This window comes from Emydura macquarii, unplaced genomic scaffold (assembly GCF_026122565.2).
Source record: "Emydura macquarii macquarii isolate MOO-44397 ecotype Brisbane River unplaced genomic scaffold, CSIRO-AGI_Emac_v2 contig_2676, whole genome shotgun sequence".
Lineage (NCBI taxonomy): Eukaryota > Metazoa > Chordata > Testudines > Chelidae > Emydura > Emydura macquarii.
The window spans coordinates 2,301,935-2,326,570 of NW_027132813.1; the positions used below are offsets into that span (position 1 = coordinate 2,301,935).

A 24,636-nucleotide genomic window follows, 5' to 3' on the forward strand; every position below is an offset into this window, starting at 1 on the left:
CCCTTAATGTAAATTAATATTAAGTGACAACAATTAAGGTATAACCAAATGGAGAGAGTGAATGATAGACAGAAGAGGCTATTGGGTTAGAGGAATAATTCTGTACACTATATTGTACATATCAGAGACTTAGAAGAAGAGATAGCTAATGGTATTAACAGATGACGTAGGACTGTGCAGGGGGCAAACAAAAGGTACACCACGTTCAGAATTTGGTAGAGTAGGAGCAGAGGAGCAATTCATTGCATTTCATTCAAGACAATTCATTGCATTTTAGTAAATGCAGAGAAATTTAAGATATGAAACTCAGGAGAAAACCAAAAAAGATTACAACGTCAATGATCACTGCACCTCTGATTTATATAGCATTTGATCCCTCTGTTTTATTTTTTGTAAAGCCCTATGCGATAGTATCTACAATGTTACTGTCTACTACCCCACCTGAACAATTCCAAAGTTGGAGAAGTCTACATGTGTTCTTTAGAAAAACAATAGATGGGATTTCATAGATTACCATAATTGTACACGATTATGAAGGCAATGGACAAGATACAATACATTCTATAGCTGTTAATCACAAAGAAAAGAGGGCACAACTTAATCCTAGTAAAGCAGGCAATAAGGAATTTTTCTGACAGGTTCCTTAATATATAGCAAAACAACCAAGTGTAGTGATAGGTGTGTTGGGATGGTGCTGAATCACTATATAGTATCACATTGGACAAATTTTGGTGAGCCTGAGTGCTAGAGCAGGGCCTCATAGCACTAGACTGTGGAAAATTACAATACAGGCCAAATTTGCACGTGGCATCAATATGTGTCACAAGTGTTTGTCCAGATCCTGTGTAAGCAGCTATGCTGATGTGGAGGACCAATGGTCACGGTCAGCCAATAGCCAGTTTGCCTGGTGTGTACACAGAAGCGTGTAATGGCGAATCTGGGGCGAGCTGACCTGAGTCAACTGACCCTATAGAATGATGTGACATCAGGAGGGGAGTAGTCCATGAAAAGTGAGTATCAGCCAATCCCTGCAGCCCTCTCCCAAATTATGAATTAATTGAGATATGCCACATAATTTTCTGGCAAAGCATATTTTGCATATTTTGTGGACGTGTGACTTCTTTGGGAAGAGGGTATAAGTATTGGGAAGATCACATGGTATCTAGCTTTTCTATTTATATGTCATATATCCAAGAGGGCCAGCGATACTGTAGGACAGAATAAGGATTAAGACCAGAGGGCCTTAGGGTACCCTAGACCCTGCTCCGAGGGATCATAGATCAGAGGGCCTCGGGGTAGCCAAGACCCCACTATGAGGGACTCAGAAAATAGACCAAGGACCTGAGGGAACCTGAAGGAGGAAGAGACAGTCATCATCTAGGAGTGGTAGCTATCCCGCTTTGCTTACCAATCAGGATACTGTGTGGGGCCAGCATTGTTACTGAGGGTTTATTCTTGAGAAACTGAGGCTTACTAAGGAGTGGCACTGTATAATACTTTCTATTTGTCTATTTGATATCTGCTTTTCAATAAACAATAGCTCTGCATTGAAGATACTGACTTTTTGGTCTTCACTGGCATGGTCACTGGGTGCCCAGTTGTGGGCTCATGAATTGATCTGAATTGGTCCTTGGCTCAACAAGATGCAACTCATATAATATTGCTCTTGTAGAATTTAACAGAAGTAAAATAATTATTTGGAACAAAGTTTACTTTGGAGTACAGTTCTTAATGCCAAAAGAGGGAATAACCTAAATGGGCACCACAGTCTCTTTCCAACCTGTTTCTGTAATTCCAACCCAAGCTACAGTGTGAATAGCAGTGAATTTGCACATACAGAAGGAATTTTCACCAGAGGCAATGTGCTATACATAAACTACTATACAGTTCCTTAGAAATAGCACCAATTTCTACAGAGAATTGCACTAAAAAGCCCCATTAGCTTCAGGACTTAAACCAGCCTTTAACTATTGGGAGTCAGGAAGTAACTTATCCTATGGGCAGAATATCCCATAAATGCCTACTGCATGGTTTCTTGCACTTCCTCCGAGGCTTCTGATACTGGATACTGTTGGTGACAGGTTACCAACTAAACTGATCTCTGGTTTGATCCAGTATGGTAGCTCCTATGTTCCTAAATTACTTCAAACTTCATTTATGGTGTGTGAAGAATGAAAGTTATCTCCTTGATATTAACCTTCCTGAATGTCAGCAATTAAATCAAAGGGGGATGTAAAGAATGAAACCCACAAAAGTAAGGCTCCTTGAGGAAAAAATGGGGAGAGCTATAAACTGGAGTATATCCCATCTGGCTCCATTCAGACTAGAATGGTTTACTCTTCCCAAGGGTGAACCTAGGATCAAAGGGGATCCTAAATCTCACAAATGCTAGAAAAGAAAGGAGAGACTGAGTGAACAGCCAGTGGCGTGTCAGTGAAAGCTGACAGATTGACTGAGGCACACAGATGCATAGCCTGCTGCAGCAGGACTGGCTGCTTTCCCTGCCAGAAAAAGTGTTAGCTGGCTTGAGGGGAATTCATAAAAGATGGCAAGGAAAGCTGAAGGTGTAAGACAGACCCATTCGTGCAGGCCTTTTACTGTTTTTAGCCTTTGCTTCTCTTGCTTTGTGCTTTAAGGAATTAACAAATAAAGTATTGTTTGAAGGTACTGTTTCTGTGAACGTACAAACTTATACTATCACATGCTCCTGAAGAGAAATTATTACAGGTGCAAAATGAAGTTGGACTTGTGTTGCTAACACATTTGGAAAACAGGAGGGTTCCAGACCAGAAATCCAGTCTAAGAGTGGTTGGACTGCATGGTTCCACTCACCTGAAGGGTGCTCTCTAGGAGGAAGAAAGGGGGTTAAGGTGCAATTTGCCCTGTAGGCAGAATACTGTGCATTGAGCACCTTTGTATAATTGGACAAAGTATTCAGTGGTGAAAATTAAATCAGTTAGAAATAAAGTAAAAACAAGAAACAGATGTTGGAAATGATAAGCCAAATTTATGAAATATTCTTTCACTGATATTCAGCCCCCAAATGAGAATGTAATCACAGAGCTGATTGACAGTTTTAAAGTAAATTCTACATATTTAATTCATCTGTTGCTTTATCACAGCTGCTAGTACAGATGAATTTTGGAGGGAAAGGGAATTGATTTAACTTTTATCACCATTTCACTTGCAGTCTCCAAGTCCAATGTAGTATCACATTTAAAATGTCCCCAGAATTCTAATGTTATAAGTATACGAATAGGAACATGTAAGACTATTGGTTTTAGAGATATTCAACTGCTTGTATAAAAGAATTCATTGAGTTAAAGCACTGCTTTGGTTCCCTATTTTGAAAAATGTAGAGATATTTTAAAAAACTGCATAATTGCTCTCTTTCTATTTGTAGCTTCTGCTTACTGATGCTATACATTATTTATTTTGTGGTTAAAAATTGTTCACATTTTACAGGAATAAATCTATATTAGTGCTCTTTAGTAAAGAGATGATAACCAAAAGAGACTGACGAGTGTAAATATGACAGTCTACATAAAGCAGAAATGGAGTAAGCTTTCCTGGTGTGCTTTCAACAAATCCACTGGAGGCAGGAAGGATCCTGGCTCCAAATTTCTAGAACTCACTGATGAAAACTGAGCTTCACAACAAGATGTAGGTCTTTAAAATATTTTTAGTATTTAAAATATTTTTGAACTTTGTTCCAATGGTGTATTTCTTCCCATTTCAGTCTCCCGCTCATTCTCTTTCCAAACTTCTGTGGAGCATTGGCAGTGTTGACTGTTGATTCAGAAAGGTATGCATGATACCAACCATTGCCCCAGCAATTGATACTGACCTGACCTATGAAATTCCAAATTCCTTCTGTTGCCTTGCCTAGGACAAACATCCCCATATAGTAAATAAAATCAGAAATCTTGACTTCTAGTGCCACTACAGTTGAGAGAGTCCACCTGATAGTCACTTAATACACTTTAATGATTACTTATCGTTATTATTCGTATCACCCTAGGAGCCCATCATAGACCAGGACTCCATCATGCTATGCACTGTACAAACACAGAACAAAAAGACAGTCCCTGACTCAAAGAGCTTACAATCTAAGCATCAGATAAGAGGCAACAGATGGATACAGATAACTGGCACGGGAAAGAACAAGATAAATTTGGTCAGCATGCTAGGCAATGATCTCAGCACACCAGTAGCCTAACCATTGTCATTGTTTTTGAAGGCAACACTGTGAGGGAGAGTTGGATGGAGGATAATTAAGTCGCTTTGCAGATGTGTACAGGGAGCTCATCCCAAGCATGAGGGGCAGCATAGGAGAAAGCCTGAAAGTGCTTGTTTGAAAATTTAACAAATAAGTGATAGAGGCTGACATCATGGGCTGATTGGAGGTAGGAGTCAGCCTTACGAAACTTATGAGTCAGCCTACGATAGGTAGGGTGGGGAGAGACTGTGAAGGGCCTTGAAAGTGAAGATAAATAGGTTATGTTTGATACAATAGAGAAGAGGGAGCCAGTGAAGGTATTTAAAGAGAGTGGTGACATGATCATAGTGATGGGACAGAAAAACAATCTTTGCAGCATCATTCTGAATGGCTATGAGTGCTGCAGACAGCATTTGTCAACTCCAAAGAATAGTAATTGAGACACGAGATGATGAGAGCCTGGATGAGAGCTTTAGCTGTGTGGATGGATAAGAAAGTTTGTATCTTATAAATGTTATACCAAAAACATCTGAAAGACTTAGATATAGCCTAGATGTGAAGACATAGAGGTCTGAGTAAAAGATGATGCCTTAGTTACAGGCATGAAAGTGGTGGAATCCACAATGATCAAGAAAGGAGGTAGTGGAGAAGGCATGGAGAAGATTAAGAGCTCTGTTTTAGCCATGTTGTGCTTGAGTTGATGCCTAGACATCAATGAGCATATGTTAGAGAGATGGGCTGAAATTTTAATTTGGACAGAAGAAAGGTCTGCAATAAAGCAGTAGATCTGTAAGTCTTCCACATAGAGATAGTAGTTTGAATTTGTGTTTGCAAATAGGGCCTACCAAATTCATTGTCCATTTTTGTCGATTTAACAGCCAGCCACTTTTAAAATTGGTCAATTTTACAATTTCAGATGTTTACATCTGAAATTTCATGGTGTTGTAACCCTTTGGGTCCCAGCGAAAAAGGGGGTTGTGGGAGGGATTACAAAGCTGCTGTGGGGGGGTCACGAGGTTGCCACCATCACTTCCGTGCTGCCTTCAGCACAGAAGCACACAGCAACATAAGAGAGATGGATTTCATGAGAAGGGGCTTATTTCATGGTCTGTGACACGTTTTTCACAGCCATGAATTTGGTAGGGCCCTACAAATGAGAGTACCCAAGATAAGGTGTAGAGGAAGAAAAGGGGACTAAGAACAGAGCCCTGTGGAACCTCTACAGAAGGTGGATAGGGGATGAAGAGAATCTGCCAAAGGACATGCTGAAGAAGCAATTAAAGAAGTAGGAGGAGAACCGAAAGAGGACAGAGATACGGAAGCCAAGAGAGGGCAAGATTTCAGATAGAAGTGTATGGTCGATGGTGATGAAGGCAGCTGACAGGTAAAGGAGGATGAGGATGGAGTACTGATTCTGAGACTTGTCTAGGAAAAGGTAGCCAAGATTTTGGTGAGAGCGATTTCAGTGGAATACAATGGGCAGAAGCCAGATTGGAGAGACATGAGGATGGAATTGGAGAGGGACTGTAGACAGCACATTCAATGAGCTTAGAGATGAAAGGGAGAAGGGATAGTTGGAGAGGGAACTGGGGTCAAGGCTGGTTATTTTTTAAGATGGGAGAGATTAAAACATGCTTGTACTAAGAGGGGAAAGAGCCAGAGGAGAGTGAGAGTTCAGGAGAAAAGTAAGACAGGGGATGAGAGTGGGCATGAGAGTTATCAGGATATGGGCTGGGAAGGGGTCACAAGGGCAAATTGAGGGCTACGAGGTAGGGAGCAGATAAGAAACTTCTGCATCTGTAACAGGGGAGAAAGAGGAGAGTTGTATTGCGGAAGGTCACGTATTTTCTCTTGAAAGAAGTCAGCAAGATCCTATGCAAAGAGAGAAATGGAGGCAGGAGGAGAGAGGACTTGAGGAATGAGTCAAAGGTGGCAGAAAGGAAGCTGAGATTATGAGTGTGAGATTCAATTACACTGAAGTTATTGAGCTAGGAAGATGGCAGAACTGAAGGAGGAGAAAACTAATTTGCAGTGGAGGAAGTCAGCCCAGTCACAGGATTTTCGCCAGAGATGCTCTGCACTGTGAGAGTAGGAGCACAGGAAGCGGATGCTGGGGGGTGGATTGGGGGGCTGACCTTGTGATGGGAGACAGGGGCAAAAGAATCAAGGGTGGAGGACAGTGAAGCATGGAGAGTATCAACAAAGCCATCAAAGGTGGAAATGGAAGAGAGAGAGAGCAGTGCCTGGGCAGACCAAGTCAAATGAATGGCCTTTTTATTCAGTGGGAGAATTGAACTAGGGCTGCAGGACAAATGAAGACTTGAGGGTGTGGAAATTTGCAGCTAAGAGGCCAGATGGTCCATCAACATGGAAGCTGAACAAGTCAGCGATGTGGAGTGTGGGAGACTGTGAGGTAAGGAAGCAAGAGAGAGAGCTAGGAATCGAAATCAGAGAGGGTGGCTGATGGGGAGGAGGTGGGTGGACGGTAGATGACAGCAACATAAAGGGGGACAGGAAAATAGTGTTGAATGCAGTGTTGCTCAAAAGAAGCAAAATGGTGGGAAGGGGAGTGTTAGAAGTGGCATGAATGGAAGAGAAGACGACCAACACTGCAACCACAGTGTAATGCAGGGAGTGTAAAAGTCCTCTGTAAGAGAGGTCACAGGCAGTGTCTGTATTACAGTTGTATTATAATCGTGATGAAAGGCCACAAACACAATCAAGACCACATTGTGTTGTATCAGAAACACACAGGAAGACACGGTTCCTGCCCCAAACAGCTTACAATCTAAGGCCCTGATTCTGTTAAAATGTACACATGTACTTACTTACCTTTACACATTCTGAGTGGTTCCAATAAAGTTAATTTTAGAATCAGAGCCTGATTTGAGACTATATGTAATGAGTGTCCCAAACTGTAGGAGGGATGAAAGGAGCAGAATAACAGAAAGATCACATGGTTACATACTGCAGGTTAGCTAGGGCACAACTTGATCTTTCCAAATAATCTGAATTCCAAACAAATAAATATATAAAATCAGGTATCCTGATTACCACACAGCATATTCATCATTGACTAATTCCTTGGCTCACTGATTTATAAGTAGTATAATCCTATTTATACAAGATCTTCTTCTGGAAAACGAGACTTTTTTATTATTATTATATATAGGGCATCTTAATATTGTGTGATAAAAACCAAGCAATCAGAGTCTGTTACTTCCCCAGTGCATATATAATTGTGTGATCATCTCTAAAAATAAACATACACCTAACCTACAGCAAAGTTCAACAATGCCATGATGAAGGTCAGACAAACACTTTAGGCTGGTCTACACTAAAGTTAGGTTGGCTTAACTTCATCGCTTAAGGCTGTGAAAAATTTCATGCCCTGTTGTAATGTAATTAAGATGGCCTAGGCCCTGGCAGTGCTAGGTTGATGGAAGAATTCTTCTGTCAACCTAGCTACTACTGCCTCTGTGCTCCACGGCGATGGAGCGGTTCGTATTTTTAGATCTCAGTGGTGAAGAGACAGGCGGACAGGAAGTGCCCGAACAGCAGTTTATTCACGCAGCACTTAGGTTACAGATTTTGGGCTGCTGCTAAGCTGTTAGGAGTACAATTCAGGGATCCAGGCGCTTACCAGCACGAGGGCAAGGAGACCCATACTTTGCCCTACGAAGGAGTTGCAACCAGGAAACCGACTCACCCAGGGCATCCACTAGTACCTTGATGGATCCACGGAGAGCCTCTACAGGGCGGTTCCTGGGAGCTCCTAATATATCCCTCTCTCCCTTAAGCCTTACAATAAGCTTTGCCCAGCAACAGGTTACGTGTATCTGAACCCACCTGGGGATTGGGCCTTAATACTCGTTTTTCATTAGTCTATTGACCATTAGCTAAGGGCTTTTTGCAATAAGGTGATGTCAGTTGTTTATCACTAAAGTTGCTGATTTTGCTGCTGGAGCTGCTAATTTTCTGCTGACCCTACGGTCAGCTGGCTTCTATATTAATCTCAAGGATATTTCCAGATCTGGAGACAGTTCCTCTTATCCCTTACAAGTCTGGATCTTGAGAGGCCTAACAACTTGCTCATAAGCCTGCTGCCACTTCTAGGGCCTAGGTCTTGCCACACTAAGCTGACCTCACGTTACAATATTCTTCTGCTCCTTACAACCTCTTAAAGTGCCACAGTGGGTTTTACATTTGGCTGTGAAGAAACCTGTACAGTCTGGAAAGATAATGACAAAATTTACAAATACTCTTCTTTACTAGACTGCTAGAGTAGCAATAAACATGCGTACATTTTAGGCATTAACAGTTAATTATGGAAATAGGATGAAATCTATATCCATCAAGAATATAACAGCTTTTCCTCTCTTAAAAACAGTCCCATACCTCGTTAGCTGTATTGTGAGTTCCAACTATTCTGATGAAAGATGCAGGTTGTCTGTCAAAAGTTATTGCTTGCCAAGATCTACAAAAGAAAGCAGCAGGACATACAGTATTAAGCAGAGGCATCACAGGTTGCAGTAAAATACCGAAAGAATCCATTGAAGTGACAAAACAGGCTGACCTTTAATGGGGCCAGAAGGGGGAGACACTTTTCATGGCCTGAATTTCCAACAGTCTTGGTTCAGTTTAGATTTTTTAAGTGCCTTAACTCTACTTAGGTGTAGTCCACACACAATTCAGTACAAAAATTAATACACTGGAGTTAAGCTCAAACTATTGTTAAAGATCTTTAAAAAAAAACTAACAGAAAAGATTATTGGTCAGAATTCTAAAGCTCTTTTATATTAATTTCTGACAGCATCACTAATAGAAATACATAGGAGGAAAAGCATGTTAGCATTAACTACACGTAGAAACCAAAGGAATCACAAGGGCTGGATTAAGGCAAATCAGAGCTGTAGGCACATGACGACGTGAACCCCCGCCATCCATGGCCTCATCCTCAGTGCTGTGGCCTCATTCCCCACTTTCAAGTGGCAGTGGTGCCGCCCTCCCTTTCTAGAGACAGTGGTGTGGGGTCACCTTCATTCAGCCAGGAGTGGCAAGAGCGACCGTCATCCCATTGGGAACAACAGACACCCCCCATCATCTCAGAGGGGCAGGAGTTGAGGTGTAAATGTTGGGCAGGTAGGCTAAACTGGGTCTATTGTATTTTTCTCCTCTTGCCACACACACAATCCTCTGTGTTGGAGGGAAAGAGGGTATTAGTGTAGCCCCACAGAGATGTGGATCTTAGAAATTAACATCCCACTGAGATGCACAGGGCAGTTACCCCTCTAAAAAACTATTGCTTCAGGGTCTTTGCAGCCATGAGGACTACAAACATTTTTCTGAAGTAATTACATCATTCATATTGGTCTTTAGTACCTATATTTGGCCCTGGAAACCACCAAAGTCTTTCAGGGTATGTTTACACTGCAATTAGACACCCATGGCTGGGCCATGCCAGCTGATGCAAGCTTGCGGGCTCGGACTAAGGGGCTGTTTAACTGCAGTGTAGATGTTCGGGCTCAGGCTGCCACCTAAGATCTGGGACCCTCCCACTTTGCTGGGTCCTAGAGCCTGGGCTCCAGCTTGAGCATGAACGTCTACAGCACAATTAAACAGCCTCTTAGCTCAAATCAGCAGGAAAGAGCCAGCGGTGGGTTTTTAATTACAGTGTAGACATACCCTTTGTTTGCTTGGTACCTGAAAGTTTCAGTTATCTATCTGTTCATTTTTAGCTCATCCATGACCATGGTATCTCGGTCCCATAAATCCTTGATTAGTATCATGATTTTCACAGTTTACACAGCATATTTCTAATCAGTATGTTGGCATTCACAATTGTAAAAATCACATAGTAATTTTATTTAAAAGAAATGCAGTCTATAATTAGATTTCTTCCTCCCACATCAGATAGTTGCAGACACACGTTTTTCGGAGATTATTACTAATTACTAATGAACATTAAAAAATAATTTATATTTATATTTGTCAGGTGCAAAGTTCATTGTTCTCTGGGCCCTTTGCTGAACTCACTATATAAAGCAATTTTATAGAAAGAGAAAGATCATTTACTCAACATGTTCACTTTGTTATAATGAAGAATAAGTAGCAAGTTAAATGTATCAGTTATTAAGAAAGGCAAGAGGTAGAAAATCATAGGGTATGTCTAAACTACAGTTGGGAGGTGGAAGTGAAGCACACGCACACATACCAATGCTATCTTTGAACTAGCTATATCAAAGCTATCTCAATTTAGAATAGCAGAGACACTATGGGAGACTCTGGAAACAAGTTACTCTCCTTTCACTTTTAGGGATCCCGCTGACTACAGAATCCCAGAGAGATATAGTTCCCTTAGTTTTACATAAACCTTGGTTTTATATGCAGCAGACAAATTGTGTATATTGGAACTATAGTCAGTTTATATTTTGTCCTCGCTCTTTCCTATACTCCAGATCGTTTACTTAAAACAATTAATAAAAAAAGACATGTACATAGCACAAATCCTAATTTTTTTTGATACACTGTAAAAACACCCCAGCATTATGATTTTTAAAAAGAAAATTGCTCCCTCCACTTTGACTTTTAGAATATAATCCTTTTTTTGAAGAAGAATATTTGATTTGCAAAAATTATGTGTGGAGGGGTTGGGGGGTCGTAACGTTGTGTTGCAGATTTTGCACGGGAGTGTGAAATCTCACCTCCCCAATATAATAGAGTAGGGTTAACCCAATAAACAATATGCAAAGCACCCTGATTCCCACCATTCCCTCAAGATCACATATCATGCTGAAACTGAAGGAGGAGGAACAGGAAAGAATAATATGATCTGAAGGTCTCAGTTTAACAGAAAACTTCCATTATACTGGATTTTAGAGACACAAGGCAGGTAAGGTAAAAACTTTTATTAGACCAACTTCTGTTGGTGTGAGAGAGAAGAGCTACACAGAGCTCTTCGTCAGCTCAGCAACACTGAAAACATTATACTGGATTAACACATAATTGCATTAGAATGTATTTTCAGTAACACAACATGAATGCTAGATACAAAATTAACCTTCAATAAAACCACCATTACAAAGGGACTTGAATGATAAAAAAGTAATTAATACAATTTGATGAACTTCCTGAAGAGAAAAAAACAAACATACATAACATTTTCCTGAATTTATTTAGGATAACTTCAAATGTTCATAGAAGAAACAAGATAGCAACAGAAAAAGTGACAGGCACATCGGAATCAGCCTGTTATAACAGCTGTGCTGCTCACATTTGACTGGAGCTAGAGTTTTATCATGATAGTAAACTATCAATTTCTTCTTCACAAAGATGGTATTACTGTATCTAGGTTAAAGTTTTACTAGTTTTATCATCGTGAAGTTTTATTCATTTAGAGGCGATTATGAGTCTCAATCTGATCTAATTTACACCAGTTTCATTGCATTGACTTCAGTGGAATTATTCATGATTTACATAAGTGAGATATGAATGAAGCCCCCCAGAGGTACAGCACCTAAGTGCACTCATGGTCTGCCAAAGTTGAGTTTCTGTGTTATTTTGGAGAATTGTGGGACTTTTACTAGTAATATTCCATCACTTTAATTTGCATTAATGCATGTGCTTGCACATCTATGTATATGCAATTTATGTACTGAAATATATATATTATAGACTGAACACTGAAGAAGAGAAGACTGAAGAAGTGATACTGGAAAGGTTAGATCTGCCTCTCTCCACAGTGATCTGGAAAATATTCTAAAACTATGCTATGTGAAGGAGTGGAAAATGCTAAGTTATTAGGAAGAGGCTATGCCTTTTTGGTTTCCCAAGCTAGAAAACTTGTCGTTATGGAACCCAGAAAGAGTTAGTTCAGGGATCCTAGAATACACTATAAGTAGAAATATATCTATTTACAGCAATTCTGAGCACAGGTCAGATAACAGTGCCATCCTTCAATGCAGATCCCCTCAAAAGGCAAATAAATAATAAATAAACAAACAATAAATTTGTCAGATGAAGTGGGGACAATGGGAAAGACACATTTACCAAGTCATGCAGCAGTGGGATGTGACTGACATTAAAAGGCCTTGAACAAGTAATAGAAGTCCCTAAAGATCCTTTCAACAACATTTTAGGAGATTGCCTCCTGCAGTGACCTCACAACTGCTTCCATCACTGGCAGCTAGGCGAATCCTTATTGGCTGCTATAAAGCTGTGACTGTAAAAGTACCACAATTGCCTATGTAAACAAATCGAAAGATGATGTAAAAGATTTGAAAATTTTCTTGAGGATTTGACAGGATACAGGGTTTTTATTAAAGTTGGTCCAGAGCATCTTTACTATTTTTTTTATGCACACATCACTTATTTTCATATTGGCTCAGCACTTATTTACAACATTAGAGAATAAATTTCATAGTTATGAAACAACCACCCAGTATGCATCTCCCTTTTTCTCCTGACCTACTGGTAGGCTATTTGACACTGTGTGGCTAATTATAACTGGGAGGGCTGGATGAGGATTCCTCCAGGGTAAGTTACTAATACAGCACAATCACTCAGCAGCAAACATTTCCAGAAATGATATAAGAATCTGCTGAACATGCCACTTCAGTGTGTCTCCTCTTTCCTCATCTTTGTTTTTTAAACTTTATGTGAGTGTTGATCTTTTTGTACTCTCACACAGTGTCTGACTGGTTGATTCATTTTAATTTGCTGCTCAAGCTGAGCCAATCCTGGTTATCAGTTTAACAGTAGACATAATCATTACCTCCAACTGAGGGCTACATCCTGAAGAAAAGACTAGGGACTAGCAGCCTACACTCAGACTTACACTAGGGTCCTCAAGTTGAAAGGCAGCAATGCAAGTTGCTTGGCTGGCAGAATTCCCCTGGCACCACAGCTTCATCTTTTAAAAGAAATTAGCCTTGTTACAGCCCTAGGGTGTTTTATTTAATACCCTATATCTCACCTCAGCCACACACCCCCAACTCTCTCATTCTGCCCGACTCCCCTAAGGAGATGCAGTAATTGATAATTAGCATTCCAATGCCAAGCTTCCATCCTGTGAGCCCGTCATATTTAATTACATTTTAACTATATTCTTCTTCGATAATAGCCTGAACATAATTTAGATAATTATCTCTCACTCTCTTATTCTCTTACTCTGTCTGTCTCACTTAGAGCTCTTTGCAACAAAAATCGCTTTCTCTGCTCAAACACATAAACAGACTGTCGGGCCAAGTGCTTTCATCTCTCCAACAGCAACAACTGTCACTAGAAAACTCAATGGCTTTGCAGATCCAGCAATCGACTCAGAAAAAAAATTCTTCATGTTTATACCTACATTTTTATTTATTGGGATAGGTGGGAGAAGAAGAATGGAAGAGACAATACTACCTAGACAAATAATAGTGTGTATCTCTATTATGGCTCTTTACCTCTTACAAGGTTTAATGGCTTTTCTCCCCAGTTTAAACTCTTGCCTGGTAAGTCATCTGAAAAGATGCAGTCTTTCTAATATGATTAAACCCTGCCGCCGCAAGTCCCCTCCCCCCCCCCCTTTTTTTTTCCTGAGTACCACTCGGACTTGACCTGACTGTACCTGACCTGAGTGGTACTCGGGGAAAAAAAGGTTGAGAACCGCTGCTCTATGGTGCTAAACTGGAGATCCAAATTCTATTTATTCTCAGTGAGGCAGGACAGAAGCAGAAGTATCAGTCCCCAGGCCTGGTAGCAGTAGTGGAATGTCACTTTCCTAGACTCTTCTAGATGGTCTGAGGAGTCACAGGGAACCAACCTCAAAAATTTGATGACTGAGTCAATGGTTGTGACTGATGTATATACAAGTAGCTCCTACTGGAGTTCTGGTGATAAGGAGACAATGCTAAAAATGGACAATAGGATGAGTAAAAATTTCAAATGATCTCCTGTCTCTGCACACATACATCTAATAATTGCATTAACATAAAATGGGTCATCAAGCACCCACCTAGTATGTGCAAAATGTCATTTTTAAATACAAAAATGTGTGTACCACACAAAAGGCAAGCCCATTGTGTCTCTACAGCAAGCATTGCAGCAAGTTCTGCATAAATAATTTTCCTCCTGTGTTATAACCAATATTATATCAATTTCTACCACGGCACAACTATAAAATTAATATAGATATGTGTACTAAAAATGCTATGAAAATAGTCATTGCAGTTGCACAGCAGCCAATTTTCAAATGTTAATAGACTGGCAGTTATCTTTTCCCTTTTTTTAAACACCAAAAGAGTTTAAACCACTTTATAGACTAATGGCCTATAAATTTCCAGTTTAAAAAAGAAAGCTCACTTTCAGTTATCACGGTGCCAAAAAAAAAATTAAAAAAATTAAATAACCCCCAAACTGCCCATCCAGATAAATCTCTAATTTAGCACTTCAACATAAGATCAGGGTAGACCCAGCAGCTGCATGACAACATAAGACAGCCAAGTTAGGGAATCAAGCTCAGTCTTCCTCCCTAGGTGCCCAGCAGGGACTGGAAGCCACAGAGTAGGTTGGGGCATAGGGAAGGGAGAAAATTATATTCCAAAGGGAACCTTATAGTAAATGTTAAGGCCCTTTTAATTAATTTATTTCTTAATTGAAGTCATACTCAGCATCCCTTTTCCCCTCACCTCCCTCAGTTGAGGATGAGGAGAGCTGCAGCTCAGGTTCTACCCATTTGTGATGTTAGAGTTCTCAAAGAGTTTGGCAAAATCCTCCCATAAAAAGAGGACTCTCAAACCTGGTACTTCAAAAGTAGCAGTAAGGGTGCCAGCTTCAAGTAGTTGTTTTCCCTCTGTAACTCTCTTTTAGTAGACTCTAAGTTAAAAGCCATCTAATATTGCATCATGGTTACATTTTTGTTATATTCCATTGATATGGTAGTAATGAACAAACAAGAAAAGTAGAGCAAGAGGACTTCAGATGGTAATAAAAGTGTTTGAAGAAAGATATAATGAAATCTCTGACGTAAATGCAAGAAGAGAGGGTTACTCATCTTATGCAGTAACTGAGGTTCTTCAAGATGTGTCCCCACTGGGATGTGCCATTGTGGGTGCAGCAGCACCTTTGCATCGGGTCGGAGATCTTCAATTGCAGTGCCTGGCAGACCGCACATGTGCACCTCCCCCGTCTCGCACATGTAGTAAAATAGCGCTGTGCGGTCTGGCTGCCCTCGGTTCCTTCTCTGCTGCAGAGTCATAAGTTAAGCTCTGAAGCAGAGGGCTGAAGTAATGGTAACATGTTTTCATAGCCAGTGAAGGAGTGGACATGTTGCCATCGGTTCAAAGAGGGGTCTCATTAGTGACCATAGGACTAGGGTGGAGTCCCAGATAGGATTGGGGGCTCATACGTGTGGGTAAAGGTTCTGAATGCCTTTTAAGAAGCGTTTAATGAGCGGATGGGTGAATAGAGAATGTCCTTCTATAGGGTGGTGAAAGGCGGTGATGGCTAATGGGTGATGTATATGCCCAAAAATCTTAATATGGCTCTGGAATCCTTCAGAGAATGTAAAGAGTTGTCTGTGTGCTCTGAAAAAAGTTTTTGGCCTTCGATTGGTAGGTCCTCAACTGTTGTTTGTACCTTCTTTGTGAATCCCGATTGATGTAGCCAGGATGCACATTTCATTACTACAGCAGTGGCAATCGATCTGGCTGTTGTATGGCTGAGTCCAGGGAGGCCTGTAGAGCAGTGCGAACTATGAGATGGCCTTCTGAAATCAGAGGCAAAAGTTGATCTTTTTCGGTCTGTGGGAGATCCTGACATAATTGCTCCAGTTTGGAATAATTCTTACAGTTGTATTTGGCCATGAGGGACTCATAACTGGAAATCCGAAATTGGAGTATTGTAGAAGAATAGGATTTTCTGCCAAATAGGTTGAGTCACTTCCAGTCTCTATCAGAATGAGAAGATTGGGGTTGGTATGGACGATTCTTCTTGTGCACAGCATTCACCATGAGAGAGTTTATAGTAGGGTGAGAAAACAAAAATTCTGCATTTTTTGCTGGCATGTAATATTTTCTATCCGCCCATTTGCATGTGGGGGGAATAGAAGCTGGGGTCTGCCATAGGAGACTGGCTGGTTCCATGAATGGCCCATTAATAGGTACAGCGATTTTTGAAGTAGAAAAGATGTTGAGGATGTTGATAAACTCATGTTGTTGTTCCTTGACCTCCTCCAGTTGTATATTTAAGTCGTCGGCAATCCTGCAGAATAGTTCTTCAAAGTGTTTAAAGTCATCGGCTGCTGTAGGGGGAGGTGGCATAATGGCCTCATCCAGTGAGGATGATGAGAAATGTAGCATAGGTGAGGCCTCTTGAATCTTGTTCATCCTCCTGTTCTTGTTCCTCTTGTGTTTGTGTCTGTGGAAGTCTGGAGAGAGTTGAGGATGGGATGGACGGTGGGCGTTGTACCTGTTGTGGTGGAGGGCTGTCAAACTGAGCTCTATATATGGCCCATGGATCCCAATAGGGCCAAATTAGTGGGAGGGGAATATGGGGCTGCATCCGAGGGGGATCCTGCCAAGACTATGTTCCTTGAGATGTTGAGGGGTAGGCAGGTGGGACTGGTGGAAGTTGGCCTGAAGTTGACAGTGCAATGGATTCTGAATCTTCCACCTCTTCTTCTACATCGCTAGGAAATGGAGGAGCAGTGCCTGCAGGCAAGAATGACGTGTGGCTGGAGCTAGGAGATGGTGAGACTTGTGGTATGGTACATCTCAGAAGTGGAGATTCCGGGATATCAGATATTCTTAGATCCGAAGAGTATCGGAATTCTTGTGGTGTATAGGACATCCATGGTTTGAGAGGATATGTCACCATGTGGTCAGCAGATGGCGCTAAAGGTCTGCTTGGACGTGGTAGTGTGGCTGATGTCAGCGCCGTTGTTTTTATTGGAGCTGAGGCTTTCACCGGTGCCGGGGTCTTAATCAGTGCTGCGGTTTTCGGCGGTGCTGAGGTTTCGGCAGCATAGCTGTTTTTGATGCTGAGGTTTTTGATGGTGCCAAGGCTTTCGGTGCCTCAGATCTTGTCGGTGCCGAAGTCTTTGTGGCCAACAATTTTGACGATGCCGGGGTTTTTGACGGTGCCGATGCTTTCTTTGGGGTCAGAAATGCCGTTGGACCCACAGCTGGAACAGGAGGCTGCACTTGAGCAGCATAAGCAGAAGATGATGCTGGTGTTTGTAGATCAGAACTAGCATGTCCCTCAGATCTTCCATTAGAGACTGAGGGGACAGGTGTTTTCTTGCGGTTGTTACCCCTATCAGAAGCCGTTGACACCATGGATCTAGTCAGGGACGGCATTCTGGAGGCTTGAGCCTCAGACACTGAAGAGAGGGTGGCTCTCTTCGTACTCTCAGCCAGGTCAGATGATGTCTCTCTCTTGGTTGGGCGTGAGGCGAGAGGGTGGGTGGAGGATCTTGCCTACAGTGCAGGTCTCTTGGGGGAGGATTGAGAGCCCGGGTCCGATGCTGGATGAAGGGACTTTTCCATTAGGATGAGCTTTAGTTTAAAGTCCCTTTCCTTTCTCTCCCTTGGCTTGAGGCTAAGGCAGTGGGAGCACTTGTGGGGAATACGTCCCTCTCCCAGGCAGCGAATACAATGTGCGCGGTCATCCATTAATGAAAAGGCGGCCCCGCATGATAGGCACTCTTAATCCCGGGGGGAGCCAGGCATACAGGTGAGGGATAAGCCTCCCTATAGGGAAGGTAAGGTGAAATGAAATGCTACTCAAAACTAACAACTATATAGTAGTACAGTAGTTGAGAGGAAAAAAGGTGGGTTTTTTTGTTTTGTTTTTTTTAGGAGGAAAAGGATGGAGAGAAAGAAAGAAGAGGAGAAGAAGAAGAGAAGAAACAAGATCTAGCTATCTAATTTAAAGATAAGTAATGAAGTTTCTGAAGAGAAAAAGCAGGGTCTGCTAAAGTTCCATTCCAGACCGTAAGGGGTAGAGAAGGAACTGAGGGTGGCTGTACTGCATAGCACTATTTATACTACCACAAGATGCACGAGACAGGGTAGGTGCGCATGTACGGTCCGCCGGGCACTGCTATTGAAGATCTCCGACTCCAGACGCAAAGGTGCTGCCGCACCCACAGTGGAACATCCATGGTGATATCACTCAAAGATTAAGCACTACATATTAGTAATGGCAATATCTGTTACATAACTGCAGTATATATTAAGAAGTAAACATACGTTACTCTCTTTTGAAGAAGTACCTTAACTTTAAAATATATACATACAAATTAATTAAAAACACCAACAAGAATGGCATTCCAGTAAACATTATACATCATTCCTCAGTGGCACTACATCCAGAATACCATAAACTCTGCTTTCCCTGAAGAGTTAGCAATTAGCTTCTCTTTGGCTAATTTATTTTTAATACACTTTATCAAACTCACGTATTGAGGCAGCTGTCTGTGTTTAAAATACTCTGACAAACTACTCAGGGAACTACTTTATTTAAAAATAAACATAATCTAAAAGCAGCCCACTGATTATCATTGGAGTATCTTTTCATCCAGAGTTCACTGGGCTATTGTGAAGTGAATGGGAACGATGTGAGATGAGATGTTAATGAACTCTGGACCCACACTCCTTTATATTTTATACTTCTTTATACTTTATACTTCTTTATACTTCTTTATATTTTACTTCTCTGCACACAGACTTACTGGTTCCCAGGATATATTTGAGGCTTCAAAACCAGAGGGTAATCACAAAACAGACAACCTAATTTTGGCATTCTGTCCAATATGAACGGGGCTTTATTCTGGGCTTTCTAAGATTAAGCTACTGTGATCATTTCCTTATGGAGAAAAGCTTCTGACAATCCTCAAAAGGGTTTTTATTCTGAATATATTTCCTCTATGGAAGACATGCAATCCTTTAAGCATCTGCATAAGGATTTGAAGCTATTGTTCCTGCATGGATTAAAAAAACCAAAACAAAAACATACCCAACTATCAACAAGGGATCTTTTAATGAATTGATATAGTTTTACAGAGTGTGATTTATTGTAGACATAAAACACAGACTTGATAATGCATATTTATTACAATAAAAAGATCAACTTATGAAAGATTTAATGAAGTCTATACTGACTTCCTGACATCTTTTAAAAGCTGCTAATGAAAAAAACCACCTCTTTTCGTAATCTCTCCTTTCACAACCCCTGTGTAATATTATTACAATAAAATGTTTTTTTAAAAGCAGTAAAGAAAATTTTATAACAGTTAAAGTAGAGCAATAATAAAACAGAGCCAAGTCAGCAGGAGCCAGATTTTCAAAGGTATTCAGAAACCTAAAGATGCTGATAAGTGCATAGTGGGATTTTCAAAAGTCCCAAAGAGAGATAGGCACCTAACCTGCTTAGGAGCTTTTAAAAATGTAGCTTGGTGCTTATCTGCATCTTTAGGCATCTAAATACCTTTGAAAATCTGGCCCTAAATCCTGCTGTTCCTTATTATGTTACTTTGTTAAACAAAACACTAGGAGCCAAATTTTCAAACTTTGCCTCAAAACTTATGCACACAAAATGTACATATGCACCCACATGAGTGTCTATAAACACAAACAGAGAGAGAGAGAGAGAGAGAGAGAGAGTTTGTATGTCCACCTGATTGGCACACCCCTTGTGCACACAAATTCTTGCAGGCAGAAAATTTGCAAGCACAATTTTGGAGGGTAAGCAGATCCCATATTGAACGTTTTGTTGTGTATATTTATTTCCACTATTTTTGATGGATTGTGTAACTGTTGTTCATGTAACCATCAAAAAGTAATGAAGGGCTCTAACAAGGTAATAATATATGCAGTAACATAAGAATGAACAATGTGCAGCTTATGACTTAGAGCAGATTTTCATCCGACCCCAATATGTGATCCAATCTTTATTATTTAATTTGTCAGCCAACTAGAACAGAAAAATTGAATGACAGAAAATGAATAAATAACATTTTGGTGTGAGAGAAAGAATCATGTTCCCTATTAATCAGTTCCTTTGTGTGCAGAGTGACACGATATTTATCCCTCTGCTCTCTCTCTCTCTCCTTTGGGGTGTCATTTCATGGCCTACCCATAAAAACATCACGTTTACAGCAACTGACCCCGATAACATCTAATTGACATGTCAAACTACCAAAGAATGCAGTAAATTGTAGTGCCACCTCCAAGAAGAAAATGAATTGGTAAAATGGTAAATTAGCATCTGTCTCCCTGTAACAACATACAAACATGCTACAGATTGCTAATCAAAGGAGAAAATTCCACCCCCACTATTTCACTGCACTGAATTAGCTATTAAACTGATCTTGGGAAACAAGGCCACTCAGCTTGCAATTGAGACTTGTGCAATTTGGACAGTAAAAATACTGACCCGAGTTCATGGTGATTAAAATTTGAACTATTTTAGACATGAAATATGGCAGCCCAAAAAAAGGAGTGCAATTTTTCGTTTGCATCATGTCACAGAGCAGGGAGGTGATAAGTTATCTCCATACGATGGGTGAGACTATACTTTGAATATTCATTCAATTCCCGGCACCTCAATACGAATGATGTACACAAACTGAAGGGAGTTCAGAGAAGATAACAAAAATGATTTAGAGGCTGGAGGGATTGATTTACGAAGAAAGATTAAAAACTAAACATTAGTTAAACTTGGTTAAGTAATGACTAAGGTGATGGGATGGATAGAATGACTGTCTATAAATACGCTATTGGAAGATTGTGAAGTCCAAGAAGGTAGAGTGATTGTTTAAGCGTGATACAGGGGAAGCAATGAAGTGAAATCAGATAGAGACATTCAGGCTGAATATCTGGAAAGATTACTAATGGTGGAAATCTAGTAAATTGGGGAGTAGTTACCAAAGGTAAAGGGTGAAAGCCCCATCACTTGAGTCATATGAAATTGGACTAACTGAATATAACTCTAGCAAATATACTGTAGGGAACAACCCTGCTGCAGCCCCCCAGGGATGAATCTGAAGACCTAATAATTCTGCTCCATCTCTAATTTCTATGATTCATGTATTTAATTTGTACTGATAGAAACTTTACCTGGAATGAATCAATAGTTTAATATTGTGTATGCTTTATAGCATTTTGTGTCAGCCACGTGGTGTTTACAATGCTACAAAAACTACATATGATTTGGTCAGCCAAGGCAAAATTGTGATTTTCAAGGGTGTAATGAAATTAGATCCTGCATGCCAGTAATTAGGACAAATCTTTAGGAAGAGAACAGAATTCCACCCTTAGCACAAGATAGATTAACCTCTGACTAGGTTCATGTCTATACATGTGATTCTAACAGTCACTGTGGTTTAATGGCCACTTCTGTAACAAAGGGCAGCTGCAAACACTATGGGTATCAGGCATTGGAAGAGCAACCTACTACCTAGTTCAGGAACATTCAGACAGTTTCTATTAATTAGATTGTTAAATGACTGTATGATACAACAATAAACTCCACAGCAAATAAACACCACCCCCAAAATAATAATTTAAACATCCGGCAACTTTTCCTTTACACCAGAGGGTAATCAGCCCTCTCTCATAGGGAATGGCTGATATTTGGATTATTATTTTCTGGTAACAATTAATCACAATACAGTTGATTATGGGTGTCTACGTTTTTTTATATTCAGGATAAAAAAATATTTATTTTCAGGATACCACAGCTCAGCAAAGGCAGTCTCTCAAGATATGCCTGGTCATGAGATGCCTTACAGATCCAAATATACCCAAAATGACATTATTTAAAACATGCAATCATCAAATGGAAGAAGAAAAGGAATAAATAAATAAATTAGCAAATAAAAGATGTAATTCATGAAAAAAGCCAGTGATATAAAATCATACAAGTCGGAGATGGAAAAGACCTGTTAGATTCCACTTAGACTACCACTCCAGGGACCAATGCAAGATTATTTCTATTATATTTTCTAGTGTTTAGTCCAGTATAGCTTTGAAGATAAAAGAGTAGGAACTCCATTCAGCACTTCCCCAATTATTCAAATATGGGCAGGCAGTCACCAATGCTCTCCAACCCCTATTCCATCAATTGTGAGTGTACCTTTGACAAAGGAATGGGCAGCTTGATTAGTGGAAATGGTGTGTTTAGGCTTCAGGTGCACAGTTTTCAGTAACACAAAGATCAGTTTCGCAAGCTGTTAATATTTGTTAGGTTCACCAGAGTTGGCAACACAGTAGATCCTCAAAGATATGAACACCTCGGGAATGGAGGCTGTTCGTAACTCTGAAATGTTTGTAACTCTGAACAAAACATTATGGTACAGTACTCTGCAATCAAAGTCTTACAGCTGAGGCTGGGAGAGAGCTCTACAAAGTGGCACCTGGCAGCATTGCCTGATTTGCAAGCAGCTCCCTGCCCTATTTCTATTTCTTGCCTTTGAGCTGAACTGAGGCGGGCATCCTTAGCAATACAAGTCCCAGCCCTCAGTCACCTCTCCCCAGGACTCGCTCAGCTCTGTGCATTGCTTGCCAGGCTCCAGAGGCAGCATGTGGCAGGGGGTTGGTGCCAGTCCACTGCCAGTGCCCTTCTCTCTCCTGCCACTTGCATTCCCAGAGGTGCTGGCAGGATCCAGGAGTGCAGCCACAGTCAAAGCTTGGGCCGCATCAGTACACAGGCTGTGGCCCTTTAAAACTATCCAGAGCGCAGTGTACAGGCAGCAGTTCTGAGCCTCAGACTTTGGCTCCCACTCCAGTTCCAGGTGAGATTCTGGCTGCAACAGCAGCAGCTCAGTAGCTCCCTGTGGCAGCTTCTTTCCTGGACTGCTTGTCCCCCTCCTAACAGGAGGTTGTGGTGAAAACAGCTTCTCCCTCCCAGAGAGAGGGTGAAACAGCACCCTTGGTTTACAGGAAACAGCGCAGACCCCAAGCTGCTTCTGTTCTGCATGCCGACCTTTAAGATGCAATACAGGCACAGTATAGTATTTGCTTTCTTTCCCCCTTACCCCCCTCCGCTGCTGCCTGATTGATTACTTCCGGTTCCACATGGTGTTTGGTTGACCGGTCAGTTTGTAACTTTGGTATTCGTATCTTTGAGGTTCTACTGTAGTTACCAAAAGTTTTAGCAGACCTCTCCAGAGCTGCTCAAGGCTGGGAGGCAAATTGAGATGTGATGTGTCAAGGTTGCAACATACAAGTAGATTCATACACTTTAAGGCCAGATGGGTCTATTGTGATCGTTTCATCTGATCTCCTGCATAGCACAGGCCATAGAAGTTCCCTGAATCTCCAGTGATAAATCCATGAGTCTAAGTTATTATAATGTACATGCTCCGGGGCCAGAAAAAGGTCCTCTAGGCTCCTTTAAAACACCTTATTCACTATCTCTAGATTTGGTCCTATGACTGTATTAAACAGTATGGAAAAAAAACATAAAACATATGCAAAAAACATGGCATGATGGAATATTAAATAGATGGACACTTGTACCCGCTACAAAGCAAGCCCAAATTGAAAAAGAATTTCTATAAAGTAATACTATTTGCACAACTATAAACAAGAAACTCTGGACCAATCGTAGAAGATTAGGGATGGAAGGAACCTCGGAAGGTCATCTAGTCCAACCCCCTGCTCAAAGCAGGACCAACCCCAACTAAATCATCCCAGCCAGGGCTTTGTCAAGCCGTGCCTTAAAAACCTTTAAGGATGGAGATTCCACCACCTCCCTAGGTAACCTATTCCAGTGATTCATCAGTGAAAACCTATTCCAGTGATTCATCTAGTGAAAACATTTTTCCTAATATCCAACCTAGTCTTCCCCCAATGCAACTTGAGACTATTGCTGCTTGTTCTGTTATCTGCTACCACTGAGAACAGCCTAACTCCATCCTCCCTGGAACCCCCCTTCAGGTAGTTGAAGGCTGCTATCAAATCCCCCCTCACTCTTCTCTTCTTCAGACTAAACAAGTCCTGTTCCCTCAGCCTCTCCTCCTAAGGTTTTTCAATGCCCTCCACTGGACTCTCTCCAATTTGTCCACATCCTTCCTGTAGCAATGCATGGGATTCTTTAGTCCTAAGTGCAGGACTCTGCCCTTGTCCTTGTTGAACCTCATCAGATTTCTTTTGGCCCAATCCTCCAATTTGTCTAGGTCACTCTGTATCCTATCCCTATCCTACAGCGTATCTACCACTCCCCCCAGCTTAGTGTTAGCTGCAACCTTGCTGAGAGTGCAATCCACCCCATCTTCCAGATCATTAATGAGTATGTTGAACAAAACCGGCTCCAGCACCAACCCCTGGGGCACGCCACTGGATACTGGATGCCAACTAGACATCGAGCCGCTGATCACTACCCACTGAGAGTGATAATCTTGCCAGCTTTCTATCCACCTTATCGTCCATTCA

The 24,636-nt window shown here is 41.1% G+C and overlaps 1 protein-coding gene across 3 annotated transcripts in view; it reads right to left on the minus strand.

The window, feature by feature from the left end:
* The window catches only part of BTBD9 (BTB domain containing 9), a 290,378-nt gene that overhangs the window by 14,470 nt on the left and 251,272 nt on the right, over positions 1-24,636 (minus strand). For all 3 annotated transcript variants that reach the window (XM_067564762.1, XM_067564764.1, XM_067564763.1), the window contains one exon: positions 8,618-8,696. In XM_067564762.1, coding sequence (XP_067420863.1) covers positions 8,618-8,696 — 79 coding nt within the window. The remainder of the gene's footprint in view (positions 1-8,617; positions 8,697-24,636) is intronic.